This window comes from Sturnus vulgaris, chromosome 3 (assembly GCF_052056855.1).
Source record: "Sturnus vulgaris isolate bStuVul1 chromosome 3, bStuVul1.hap1, whole genome shotgun sequence".
Taxonomy (NCBI): domain Eukaryota; kingdom Metazoa; phylum Chordata; class Aves; order Passeriformes; family Sturnidae; genus Sturnus; species Sturnus vulgaris.
The window spans coordinates 38,050,423-38,064,621 of NC_142245.1; the positions used below are offsets into that span (position 1 = coordinate 38,050,423).

Here is a 14,199-nt window from a genome sequence, read left to right on the forward strand (position 1 = left end):
TTGGAGGGAATGTAGAGTCAAATTTGCTTCAGTCACTCATGGCAACTGACATTCATATATTGCTCCTAAAACTGTACACAGTCAATTGCAAGGGAATGGGGTAAATGTATAAATGTTGGGAACTTTTTCGTTTTATGTTCTCAAATGCACATGTGTTCAAAGCCTGTGCCCTCATTCCAGAGGAAGAAGGGATTTTTCAGGGACAAGCTAAAAAGTTTAAGAAAAAATGTTGTTGCTGTCAGCATCAGGCTCAAACAGCACTTGGGCTTTTTCAAAGAACAGTTTTAGTGTGAAGCATCCTTTTCCTCTCTCCCATTTAAGAGCATTATTCTTCTTGCTATTGAAAACCATGGCATTTTGTAACAGCCATTTAAAGTTTACTTTTGATTCCAGCAGGACTTGGAAACAACAGGCTAAATTCTAGGTATAAATTGAGTTTTCTAGATTCTCATTAATGCAGCTAATTCTAGCAAACCAAGCAGCACATTTACTTTGCTTTTGCCTCAAAAAATAGAGTGACAAATTCTGAAAAATTACCTAACAAATGAATGCAGTTTATTTAGTAATTATAAAAGACTATGGAGTTCTTTGAAAACCTTGGAGACAGAATAGCTCTGTATAAATACGAACTATTCCACTCAATATACTGTTGCTGTAGGCATTCTAACAATACCCTTGCTAAGCTGTCTTCATGAATTTGTGTGTCCATAAAGGGCTCACAATTGAGGAGACTAGAAAATCAGCACTCCCCAAAACATACTGTATTTTTCTCTTTGGACTCTGAAAAGATTTTATGTCCCTGAGGTCACCAGAAAAGAAATGTCTGCCCGACAGGCAAAGGCTGCTTGTGCTTTTATATAAACTATTTTAAATGTTGCATTCGCCCCAAAATGAAATCTCATCTCCATGCTTTAAAATACAGAGACAGAGACTGATACACAGCAGAATGAGGAAGAATGTTGGAAAAACAGTTTGATCTGGCAAACAGAATTAAAATCAGTTCAAAGCATGTAATTGCTGGGGGAAAATACAGACTGAGATAAATGCATCTCAACTTCTGTGATGAAAGAGTATTGGCACCAAAATCAAAAATTTCTCAAGAAGAAAAGAAGAGGCTTTCCAGAAAATTCTGTAGGGGAAAGTCTTTATGATGTTGAAAAAATATTAATTTAGGTGGATATAGAGAACTGTTGAACCCACACAATTAAACAATACAAGTCCCCCTTAGCCTGGGTAACTCCAGAGTTGCTGTGATACAAATCCTTGATATCAAAAATTGATTCTGATTGTTGCAAGTAGCTGAGTCTGGTTTTCTTCATAGGAGATGTGAAAGTGCTCTTCTGTCAGTGCTATTGCCTATGCCAGAAGGAATGAACAAATGTTGACAAAAAAATTACTGCAAGAAGGTTCATACCCTGTGAAACTGAGATTTCAGAATCAGTCACATCCTTATGTCTATTGTCAATTTTTCCCTCTACAGAAAATTAGGGGAAAGAAAGATCTTGGCTTCATGTACTGCTGAGAGAGAAGATTTTTAATGGTGATTCAGCATGCAGAGGCGGCTGTATTCATTTAAACTTAATTCCATGATGTCCTGTCCTTTGTCACTGTTTATAGTTTGTTGACTTCCTTAGTGCTTTTTGGCTGTTTCCTTTCAGGAAATGAAATGTCAAGTGGATATACTTTAGTAAGGTAATATTAAATTGATTTTTATTCTCTATTCTTCCCATAAATGATAAATATTGACTCTTTCATTTTAGACCTTTTTCTCATTTGGAGGAGTTGCACATGTTGGGAGGGGGAAACTCTATCTCAAGAATTTCTTTTCTTGTGGAGTAATGCTCTTCCAACTTGAGACTTGTAATACTATTGTCTAATATTTGTATTATTATCGTGGAAGAAGCCTAAATAATAACCTTAGGCAAAAGGCATACTTTCAGGTGGGAATGAGTCTCATTTCCAGTGTATAAAGACCAAATTCAGACCTTCTTGTGAAAGAGTCCTGTTGATAAAGTGGAGAGTGGCATTGTATTTATCTGGTAATACTCAAGCTCCTGTTGGCTGTAGGTTTGTGTCAAGATTTCGACTTCATTATCAGTGCATTCATTGCAGCAGCTTCTGTCAGTGGAAAATTGCTTGTGGTGGGCTAGCAAAGTTACTGCTGCTTCATTGCCTAGGAGATGAGGGATGTGTAGAATAACTCTGTGCCTTAGATGTCTGTGTCTAAATGTGGCTTTTGGGCCTTTGTTACCATATCACTCCAGTGAAAGCCTTTTGGGTCCGGGTATGCTTAGGTACCTAAGAAGCTGGATAATTTGAATGGAAGCTTAAAAATATTTGTCCAGCTGAATGCTGTGCTTACAGCTGGAGTACTGATGTGAACTCAAGCATGAGATTCTTGAAGAGCTTGAAGTTCTGTTTCAGGACAAGTACTTCACTCTGGGAAAGACAGGCCATCCGGGCGCTCATATTTTGCGTAATTCATATTTGAAATTGCAGCTAAAGCACTTGACTGTCTGTCTGCCTATCCTTAGAAGTACAGTCAGTGAACTCTCCTGCAGGATTAAGCTCCCCAGGGACTGCTATAGCAGTCATAGTGATGTCTGGAATCTAGCTGTAGTGAAGTCACAGAGTTCTTCAAAGAAAAGTGTCTGAGCCCTAGACTAAAGTCTTGAGCTGAGCATTTAAACTAAGCATTCTTAGGTTGCCAGCATTTACTCTTGAGTGGGTTGGGCACACTCCTGTTCAGTGTGCTGCTTGTTCCATGCAATTAATTTCTCTCATCCCTTGGAAAAGAGACCTAGGATTGATAAGTGGTATAAACTGAGGCTAAAATTTAGCTCTTTATCACCTTAACCATTTGTGAATCTAGTTTAAATATAATTTATTTAAACCAAATAAATGCAGTACAAATTAAAATAATTTTTGCCCAATAAGTTTATTGAAATGAGTTGAGGCCGTTCCACCAGACATCAAACCACATTGCATTCTCTAATTTATTTGGGTTGGTACCTTTTTCTGGATCACTCTCAACTACGTGAAGGGAAATGATAGTTATGTTTCTCATTACCAGGGAGACTGGCTGTAGTTTAAGGTAGGATGTTCATTGCCTGAGGATTGTATATAAAGAATCTTTATAGTGGTAAAAAAGACAAGGAAGACAAAAGGTGATTCATAAAACCTGCTAGCAGAGATCTCAGATTTCAAATCTATCTGTGATTTGTACATTATGAGTTTCCAGAGGACAAAATTGAATATAATTTCTGTGAATTCCTCTATTCCTCTCTTGCTCTAAAAAGACTGTGTCAGTGAGAGGATTTATCAGCAAAGGGTTTGTGGCATGTAAACACAGTTAGGTCTTTCTGAACAATCTCAGCACTTGTGCCTGTATATGCTCCTTTGGTACTTTTAAGTGAAGCAATCCATAGAAAACACAAAAAACCTGTGTTGCAGATAATAGAGAGTTTTTGGAATTTGTCAGAATTAATGGAGGAAACCGACTTGAAGGAAGCAAGTGTTGCTGTAGTAAATGGCTTCAAACAGTTCACACTCATCTCTATTTTAAACTGAGATAATTGGAGAGTGGATTATTTGCCTCTCCTAGAATAGACTACTAAAAATTTTAGAGTGTTGTGGGAGTGGTGATGAGGAAAGCAGTGGAATTCTCTGTCCTATTCTTTGACAGGGAGCAAGGAAGAGATTGTATTGACAATAAGAGTAGCAACAAAAATATCAGTGCATGTCCCTCTTCAGTTACTGTCATATTAGGTAGTTTTTGCTTTTTTGGAAGCCTTTTAGTTTGCATCAAGACATTAGAACTGAGTACTTGAAAAGTGATGAAATATCAAAGGTTAAGCTGTATTAACTAAAGAAATACATGTAACATCATACAAGTGCAGCAAAAATACAAAGTACAGAAATAACAAAGAGTGGGAGTGCTAAACTAATTGCATTTCAATAATGTGTTCCTACAGCTGTCTAGACATGTTAAATCAAGTACAGCTTTGCCATACTGTCATATTGCTCAAAACGTTCAGCTGGGTGGATGTGCACACATACACCTCACCTCATGCAGAGCTGGGGGTGTACTTGTAAGCATTTGAGAAGGTGTTGGATCTTGGATGAAATAAATCTGGATCATCTTATTTTTAATTTCATTGACATGTCTAATTTTTCCCAATGCTTGTGAAAAAAGAACTGGCTGTGAGGTGTACTAGGGAACAGTAACCAAGTTTCTGGAAAGAGCAAAGGTAGACATGGTATATTGAAGCCAAAAATTGAATTACTCAACAGCTGTACCTTGCCTTTATTTAATACATGTAGTTTTCAGACTTGTTTGTGCTTGTGACTGTTACAGAAAGAATAAGACTTGTATTCTGCATGATTTTTAGATGGGTGAGGTTTGAATGCAGGAGATTTTGCTCCTGTGCTCAGAGCAGAGTAAGGATTGCATTCAGTCCTGCTAAGGTTGTGCAAGCAATGTTCTGTATTTGTTTTACTGGGATGAAATCTGTATCAAGAGATCAGAAAGGGGTTTGGAGGATGTGTGCCCCTTTGGTCTAGCCTGCAGATTGGTTCTGGGTATGAAGTATCAGTTAGTGCACTGTTGGGAGACAAAAATAAATTAAAATCATAGAAGTGTTTTTGTCAAGCTGTGTTAAGTAATTCTGCTGCTCTCCCCACCATTGATCAGACCTCAGCTGCAGTATAGTGTGGTTTTAGACAGGGCTTGTGAAGGAAGAAGAGGGCTAAGTGACTGGTCTCAAAAGCAAAACAAAAAAGATGGAGATCTGCAAAAGAGGGGCTGTAAGACTGAATGTTTGGGTGGTTTTGGTCTGGTCAAAATGAGACTGAGGAAGATTGATGGCAGTGGTCTTCAAGTTTGTTAGAAAATGATCCACAGAGGAATAATGTTTTGTTAAAGTTTAATGTAGATGAAGCAGGGCAATAATTTGCTTGAATTGCTATGGGGGAAATGTGAGTTAGGTATTAGGAATACCTTTATAATAAGAGAGGCTGAAGTGCTGGAATAAATTCTTTGGGGAGGCTGTGGAATCTGCATAATAGAATGGGTTTGAGGATAGTCTGGACAAACATTTTGTTTAATGTTGCTGTTTTATCCTGGGAAAATGAAGATGGAGAGATTAAGTGGTCACTCAGAATCTTTTTCAGTGCTTTCTGTACCTTTTAAAGCCTGTATTTCTCTCAATGTGTAATTAAAAATTTAGGGAAGATCTACCTCTGGCGTGTATGTCCATCTACTGTGTCTTTATCTCTCTTTTGTTTTCTTTTTTTTTTTCCTGTTGTTTTTTCCTGTTGTTTTTTTTTTTTTTTTCTTCTTTAGCTCCTAGCATTATAAATCTCCTAGATGATGCTATTTCTAAGTTTTATGACAGCTAAGTTCTACTTGTTCTGATCTTTGGGAACTAGGTTTTTGTTGGTTGGTTGGGTTTTTTTCTTTTGTTTTAAATTGATGACTAAGCAGTGACAAGACAGAACTTCCTCATATATTGTCAAAAGTGTAAAAAGGTCATTTGACAATAGTTCTGAGAGCTTAACTATCTTATTTGTGTGGTTGATTTTTATACAATGTCATCTTTCCTTTTAGCTGAACAAACATATCTAGTGTAAGGACTAAACCAGGTGGAGTGGTGAAATAACTGGGAGACATCTTTTTTAGGAAATAAGTAATTTCCTTCTGCTTCTTTCCTTTTTTTGTGTCAGCATTTAGCCAAGAAAAAAGAGGGTGTTGGTCATCTAAGAATTTAAAATGCTGCATCTATTAGCTTTTTAAAAGCTAATTTGGTTTGATTTTAAAAGATTTAATTTTAAATGCTCTCATCATGCATCATAGTTATAATTTGAAAATTTGAAATAGCCTGAGATAATCTATTCTCATTGGGAAGAGAATGTAATTTTAAAACAGAATCTTCAGGTTTGATGACACACTAGATAAAATATATAAACATACTGAGATCAGTGCAGAAGTAGATTGTCATGGAAAGAGAGCAGTGTCTATCATTACTGGAGGTACTGATGGAATGTCTATAGTTCTGCTACATCTGTTTCCTTAGGAGATTTGCCTCAGGATATTTGTCATATATGAAGGCATTAAAAAAAAAAAGAGAGAACAAGAACAACCCCCCTCACAACAGACCTCTTAAAATAGTTTTAGAAATGTATATACAAGGAATATGGGAGATGTGTGCATAAGTTACACTGTGTACTCAGCTGGTAGAAAGCACTGGATTTTTTTATTAGATCACAGTGAAGCACAAAACCATCACACAAATAACATCAATGTTTTTGACACATTGAAATATTTTATTCTCTTTGCCTCATTGGCCTACACAGTTATCTATTTAACTGAATACCAGTCCTGCTTTCACTAGTGTTGCTAGCCCATTGTCTTCCCACAAAACGGGAACATACCACAGATCATCTGAGCTCTACTGCAGCTATTGAATACTGTCAGAATGTTGGAGCAGCCTTAAACCCAAGGAAAATAATTGTTTATAGAAATTCTTCTAGGAAGAAACAAAGTCTGAGTTGCATTACTCAGCGACTCAGGAGGTTGAGGAGGAATCCTTCCCCTCATACAATTCTTTCCAGGCTTGGCTGTGTAAGCTACTGTGACCACCTGGACATAAAACCTGCCACCTGCCCTGTCTTAACTACTTCACCTTTTTTGCTAATGCAGAGGGGAAAAAAATGGTATAATGGATAGTGGGGGCAGAAAGGCTTCTATTAAGAAAACCTTTTGCTTATATTTTCCATTTCTCCTGCAGTTGTTGCTAAATCATAAATTTATCACAGCAGGAGTTTGCTGTGTTCATGATATTTTATCATAGTGACTTACGGAGATGGAAAAAAAAATCACGTACGTATGGTGCCAACTTTCAACTAAAAACTCATCACTTTACCCAGATGTCTGGATGTCTGTCTTTTTTTTTTTTTTTTTTTCAAATCTGGCTCAAGAGTTTTACAGATTTTGGAAATTATGGGTACAGTCTTCCACTGATCTTTTCTGACAAATGAATCACAGAGCTCTTAAGTATAAGTGAGCCTGGAGTAGGAGGCAGGATGATGGCGCTGTTGGCTGAATCTCATTGTGAATTTGCTGTCTAGCTGAGAGATGATTTATCCACTATTAGTCATCTCAATTGTCCTGTCTTTATTAAAACAATCTGAGTCGATCTCTAGTTTGGCCATATTTTTCAGTAACTTTGCTATTTATTTGGTGTTTGTATCTTCTACTTTTGTTTTCTTTCCTTAGACTTGTTTGTTTATCTGGTCTCATATTTGTATTTCTTCAGTCTGCTGTTATACTCAGGAGCATATTGAGGTGTTTCATTTCCACATGTTTAAAATTGGTCTAGAAGAGCTTGATATACTTCTGTCCATACCTATATAGAAAAAAGTTATTCCAGGTGTGTTGTTGTAGTACTGTCAATTTTTTTTCCCAAAAATGGATTTGAGGTAAGCTAAGTTGCAGATTTTGTCATGCCTATTGTCAAAGTGGCATCATCGGTAGAGGTTCTGGAGTTTGAAGAAAATACTCTGTATGCTTCCTTAAAAATATACTGTCCTTTAACATGATCTAGTCCAAAGTCAAAAGAGGTCAAGGCTATAGCAGCACCAGTCTTTTCCTAGTGTGAAATTGATCTGTGTTTTTGAAAGTACTGTTTGACTATTACTCCCAAACTTAGATACTAATATTTTCTTATCCAAAAGCACTGAAAAGCAAATATTACAATTTCTGTTGAGTCTCATACTAAGGCATCCCTTTTACTAAAATAATTGTGCTACAGGATTTTCTAGTGAAATCTAAACTATGTGATACAAATTCTTTAAAACATTTTTCTTGTTGTGAACACTATGCCCAAGATTTCCTACAGCTCAGCACTCAACAACATACTACAGAATACTGTGAAGGAGAATTAAATGATGGTTTAATTTCATCTTGACTGTTTCAAAAACATAACTATGGACCTGATGCTGGGTGTGCAAACAATCTACTGCACTTTAAGTTGGGACAACAGACCTGCTGATGTGTCCCTGCACAATTTCATGTCAAATTCTCATCTTCTGGGTAGATAGAAAATGTGGTACTTGTTAAAACTCATTAACCACGATTGTGCCAGGTGCTATGTCGGGACTATGGTCAAACTTTCTGTTCTTTGTGGACAAGTTGTAAAGAATATTTCTGAGTTGGAGGTGTACTTGATTTGTACAAAACATATCTGGGTGTCAGGGAGAAGAATCAGACTGCGTGGCCTCCACTTTTCTCCCATGTTCCTTCCTGATGCTACAGCAGCACAAAACATGTGACCTCCATTCAGTTTCAGTATTTGCACTGTGAGCTCCATCACATATTGAGCTCTGAATGTTCTGCCCTTCCAACACTGACAAAGCCAAATTATTACTTTTTGTTTTAGCAGAAAGCTTCTCTGAGTCCCCCAGTACTGGTTTCTACAGTGTAGGCAGGACCGACTTTTGTGACTCAACTAAACCTGTTTTTTTAATTAGATCACATCCTAAAGGAAAAATATTGCTAAAATGTCTGAAAATATAAGATATAAAATGGACTCTTTTCTAGGAAAATCTATATATATATATAACTATGCAAGTAAAATACAAAGATAGCAATATTGCTTGTGAAGCTATGCTTTAAAAAAGCAAAGCTTAAAAGTTCTACTCTTAGCAGTTTGTATGCCACTTAGATCTGTTTATTGGTTAAGGTGTATTCATTTTTGTAAGAAATATGTGGCATCCTAGAGCCCAAGATGCCTTCTAAATCCCCTAAAATCAAAATATTTTATTCTTGTATCTGTCAGAGCTCCTCCTTTTCTAAGCATTGTTTAAGGAAAATAAGGTGGGAGCATCTGTACTACAGCTGCTGTTCAAATAGAGCAATGCCTTTACTGTAGACAAAACAATCTGCATAATTGCTAAATCTATTTGTTTGTGAAGAAATAAGAAGGCTTTATATTCTTTGAAGTGGGAAGATTTTTAAGATTTTCTTGATATTTTCAAAAAAGTGTTTGTCTGCAGGGTATTTCATGAAATAGGTTAGGCTACTATCCAGCAACTTTTTTATTTCTATGACATGAGGAAGAAGGAGATTCTTCTCTTTCTGTGCATCATTTCTTGGCATTGTTAGGTTTGATATGAAAGTATTTATTAATAGTTTCCACAAAGACGCTGTGATATATTTTCAAGAATTTGATGAATTTATTAGTAATATGCAGAGGACAAAATGTTTTCTTTTTAAGTAATTGCAAATAGAGCCTGTCCTTTCCCGTTTTTCCTAATAAGTAGTTTTAATATAGTCTTTGTCTTCAGCTGTTAGATATAGAATCAAATACATCTGGTTTTAAATATACTTCTGTAACAAGAAATTCTTATAACTAGCTTAATTACAAATTAGTGCTTGCGCAGTCTTTATTACATTCAAGTTTTTTTTTTTTTTAATTGCTACAGGGAAGTATATTTAAAAAAAAAAGAGAATTTATCTTTGATCTCAGTATCTTGAAGCACTGATATTTCCTCACTCTTTTCTCAGAGCTATTTATTACTAAAACAAAGGCTGACAGTAGAGCTCAGTCTATAATATGTAAATTCTTGTGGAAAAATAGTGCCAAAAAATGTGAAGAAAAAATGGGTCCAGGCAGCTGCGTCACAAGGTTTGACCACTTCAGGCTGGGGTGCCAGGAGATTTGAGACAGATGTTCTCAGACATGCCGCATGCCTAAAACGTTTCCAGGGGTCGAGCTACAAATAGTGACTTAATAAGTGCAGAAACAGGAAAAGTATGCAGGAGTACACAGGAGTTTATTCACCTCTAGGTGCACAGCCAGCCTCTTTACATTACATCTGCCTGTCAGGGTTGGCTATTTAAGCTGTCATGCCCTTGGTATTGCTCTTTGTCTGCCTGTGAATAAAGTGCAGCATTGTGATTACTAATCCCACTCCAGTGACTTGACTTTAAATGTGGTTTTGGAGCGGATCCCGGAGTTCTGTTTGCTAAGCTTCCTACTCCTGTTTCAGAGACACCACTGGAGATCTATGAGAGAGAGCACTGCAGACTGCCCTCCTCCTGCAGACCTGTCGCCTTTCCCCCCCCCGCGCCTTCTTTTTTTTTTCCCAAAAACTTTTTTGAAGGAAATCAATGGATACCAAAGTGATCTGTTTATTTTTCTTTTTTTCTTTGCCTCCGCTGACAGTGGGAAATCACACTGGTCGCATCAAGGTGGTCTTTACACCCAGCATCTGCAAAGTGACTTGCACCAAAGGCAACTGTCAGAACAACTGTGAGAAGGGAAATACAACCACCCTCATCAGTGAAAACGGCCATGCTGCTGACACTCTGACAGCCACTAACTTCCGAGTAGGTAAGTACCCTGAAACTGCATTTGTCCTTAGCTGTCCTCTCTTGACTAACAGAGGGAGGAGATGTTTTGTTATTAATACCACTTGTGCATCTGTTACTCTTTGTTTGGAGGGCTGTGCTGAGTAGGAAGCATTGTATGTTAGACAAGCTTTCTGGTGTCCTTCGGAAATGTTCCCAAAAGTTCCTTTTGTGTCAGAGAAAAGAAGCTCCCATATTTTTCATCTGAATTTTCAGCTGCAGGGATGCAACATGCTAAGCTGAAGCTTTCGATAAAATTCCTCCCTCAGAGTTTGTGTTAGTAAATAGGGAAAATGATAGGTGACACAAAAAGTTGTTTCCTCTTTTTGACTTGTTTAATATGTATCAAATGCACATAAAACCTAGTGAACAGCTAACAGTGACTCTGCCTTCAAAAACTTGTTCAGCAGTTCCTTAAAACTACAATCCTTTTTAAATATGCAGCAGCTTAAAGCTTTTCTTACTGCTGAAAGTAAGTCAGATTTAATATTTGGCATTTTTAGAAACTGGAATAATGTTAAGCCTAATTAAAGTTATTGAAGCCAGTAATTTCTTTGTTAATGTTTATTCTTTCTTCTTGCTCGGTAAGAGCAAGACAGTATGCCAGACTAAACCCTACAACTCTTTGCCTCTGTTTAAACAAATCCTGAAAGCTGCCTAGGATAATGAATAGCATATTTTAACTGTATACTAAATAGGCATTTGTGTGAAAGTATTTACCTTGTAAGTTAAGATATATAGATATATAGTACATACCTAAACACTTCAAATTTGTCATTTCACATTATGATACCCTGAACTGCTCTTGGGAAGTAATTTTGTAGTTATCCTGAAAATATCATAGTGTTGTTTTCTGAAAAAAAAATTTTTTTTTTTTTGCAAATTTCCAGTCAAAGAATGCCAAATATGAACACTGTAATTTTAGTCTCTGTCTAGAATAAACAAGAGTTCAGGCAGTGCTGAGGCTGGCCAATATTGCCGTTTTTCAAGTGCAGTGTATTTCATGCTCTGAGGGTGGGGGGGGAAAGCTGTTTGAAATTATTAGTCTTTTCTTCTGGACTAATCATACAAAGAGCAGTTCCCTCTTTTAACACTCCTACTAGGCTGTCAGGCTGTGGGGGAAAACCCTTGAAGTTACCAACTCATTCCTTCATAGTATGCATGTTTGTAAAAATGTATATATTTTGGGCTAGTAGTAAAACCAGTGCTTTAAAACAAGAATAGAGCATATTTTGGGGTTTGTTTGTGGCCATTTGGAGGCACAAAAAAAAGAGTATATTATAAAGGAATGGTAATCCTTATACTTTCAATTTGTGTTTACTGCCGATGCAGATTTTTACAATGTTTTTGGCAGGAACCCCAACTCAGTAAGATTTTAGTTTAATTTTCTGACTAGCATGAAAGGATAGGGTTATTCTTCCCCACTTTCATTTGACCTAATTTTACTATTGAAATTATGAAATGCTGAGAACAGGCAGTCATGTAACTTGTCTGCTATGTAAATCTGTGCTGTAACATGACCTTCTCTCAAATACTTGAAAACTTGGAGAGTGGAAACTGACCTGTGAAGACGTGTTCCACACCTTCCTTCCTGGCCTCAGGCCACGCAGCTCTGATGCACTGGGTACAATGGGCTGCTAGAAACATTCAACAAAAGCAGCCTATAATAGTATTTGATGGAAAGATAAGGGAGTCTTATGTTGAAAAATGTATAAAAGCAAGTTACTACACATGGATAAGGATTTTTAACCTGCCTGTTAACTATCTTCCCCAGTAAATTTAAAAGACAAAAAGTATTTAGTGCAGATCTTGGTATTGTCATTTTTACAGAAGGATAAGAAGCTCTGAACTAGCACTTAAAGGCTCTCCAATTAAAAATAAAAATGCTGCATGAACTTCTTAATAACTAGAGGAGAGGAATCCTATACCGGTAGATTGAATTTTTTCACCAGTCACAGTTTTCAGGAGCTTTTGAATCAGAGTTTAAAATATATATCACTGAAATAATTTTTCATATCTGTTCTCTAACTGGTGCCTCTCACTAGCTTAGGCTTGTCCTGATGTCTCCTGACACATAAAGCATAAGTAATTTGTGTCTTCTAAGATCATTAACTTTTGTTATATTTAACAGCTGAATTATGTTTAACTTGTGCTTTTTGCTTTGAAGTCTCTGTTCTAAACTTCTTTACTTACCATTAATCCAAAATGTGTGGAAATTCTTATTTAGATGACTTGGTATTTAAAAATGCAACCATGAGGTAGAAAATCATGTCAGGAAATATATATTTAAAGCAGTGAACAGCACTTTTTCAGTATGTTTTTTTAAAAATATTTTTTCTTCCTAAAACCAAAGAAAATAGTCACATGCCCTATTTGGAAGCAGGAGCATTTCTATAGCAGGAGCAGCATTCTAGTACACAAGATTGATTTTGGGTTCTTGGATGACAGATTAGTTAGGCAGCAATTTGCTTTGTTCTTAATAATAAATTATTTCTAATAATGAGGCAGAGTAAAATTTTGTTTCTTTTCAACTTTGTGCTCATTTTCAGAAAGAGTAAGTTGCAATACCTGTACTACAGCTACTCAAGCTTTGTCATGGATTATTTCAGATTCTTAAAATGTGCTCAGTTTGTCAATTGAGCTGAAGCTTGGTAGCAGTGAGCCCAGGCAAGGAACAAATCCCATTTCCTGAAAATTTTATACAATATGGATAAGCCATTAAAAACAAAAACCCACAACAAGGAACGGATTGGAGGGAATGCTGCTTTTCAGGTAGCTGAGATTTTTGTCTGTGGTGGGGAATAGCTCCTAGCACTGCAATTTAAGGTGATGAAAGCTTGGTATTTAAAAGGAAAGACATCTTTGATTGCCAGGCTGTTTCAGTGAAATTTTGGGGTTTTTTGCAGTTTCATTTTTGTGAATGGGATATGTTGCAGTTAAACTAACCAGCCTCCAATATTTCATTGGCTTGGAGAATGAAAGCATTTAATCTGAGTGGAAACTTCTGCTGAATAGATGAATCTTACTGTTCTATTGGATTGATGCATGTACAGTTTGTATGGCATTTCAGTCCTGAGGCTTGTAAAACAGGCTTGATATGTGTGCATAGGAAAGGACAGGAATAGAGTAGCACATGAGGTTTCTGTCTCTTTCACTGTTGAAGTTACTCAGTGAGGTGTCCTGTTTCTACTCAAAATTATTCCACATTCCAATTTTGAAATGAATTCTTTTCCTGTAAGGAGTGGGAGGACAATGACTAATTTGTAACTGTAAAATGAAGCAATAAGGAATTAGTAAATGCCCAAATTAATATTTTCATGCGCTTTTTTTTCCCCACTGTTGAGTATAAATATTTAATTATAGATTTACATTCTGGTTTTTTTTCCCCCCAAGGGATCTGTGCTTCATTCATTGGAGGAATGACATAACTTAGTAAAGGAAGCAGCCATTTAATACTTAGGTTCATTTGCAGCCCTGCATCTCATGTAAAGTGGTTCATTCAAACTGTTATAAATGTTAAGTCAAAGTTGCATGCTTGTCAGTGAAAGTGCATATCTTTCTGTAAAAATGCTGTGTCTGAGCAGTATCTTGGCAGTATCTGTATCAAATAAGGAAACAGAATCATACAATTATATAAAGGTTTGGGTTGGAAGAGACCTTTAAAAATCCTGTCAGGGGCAGGAACACCTTCCGCTGGACCAGGTTGTCCAAAGCCCCATCCAACCTGGCCTTGAACACCTCCAGGGATGGGACATCCACAGCTTCTCTGGGCAACCTGTGCCAGTGCC

General features: G+C 36.8%; 1 protein-coding gene across 9 annotated transcripts in view; it reads left to right on the top strand.

Annotated features, from left to right (window-relative positions):
- LTBP1 (latent transforming growth factor beta binding protein 1) overlaps nucleotides 1-14,199 on the top strand; it is a 182,769-nt gene that overhangs the window by 52,033 nt on the left and 116,537 nt on the right. For 7 of the 9 annotated variants that reach the window (XM_014876273.2, XM_014876299.2, XM_014876282.2 and 4 more), the window contains one exon: nucleotides 10,227-10,394. In XM_014876273.2, coding sequence (XP_014731759.2) covers nucleotides 10,227-10,394 — 168 coding nt within the window. Of the gene's footprint in view, nucleotides 1-10,048; nucleotides 10,395-14,199 lie in introns of those variants that run through there. The other 2 variants (XM_088161381.1, XM_088161382.1) reach the window with 1 other exon arrangement.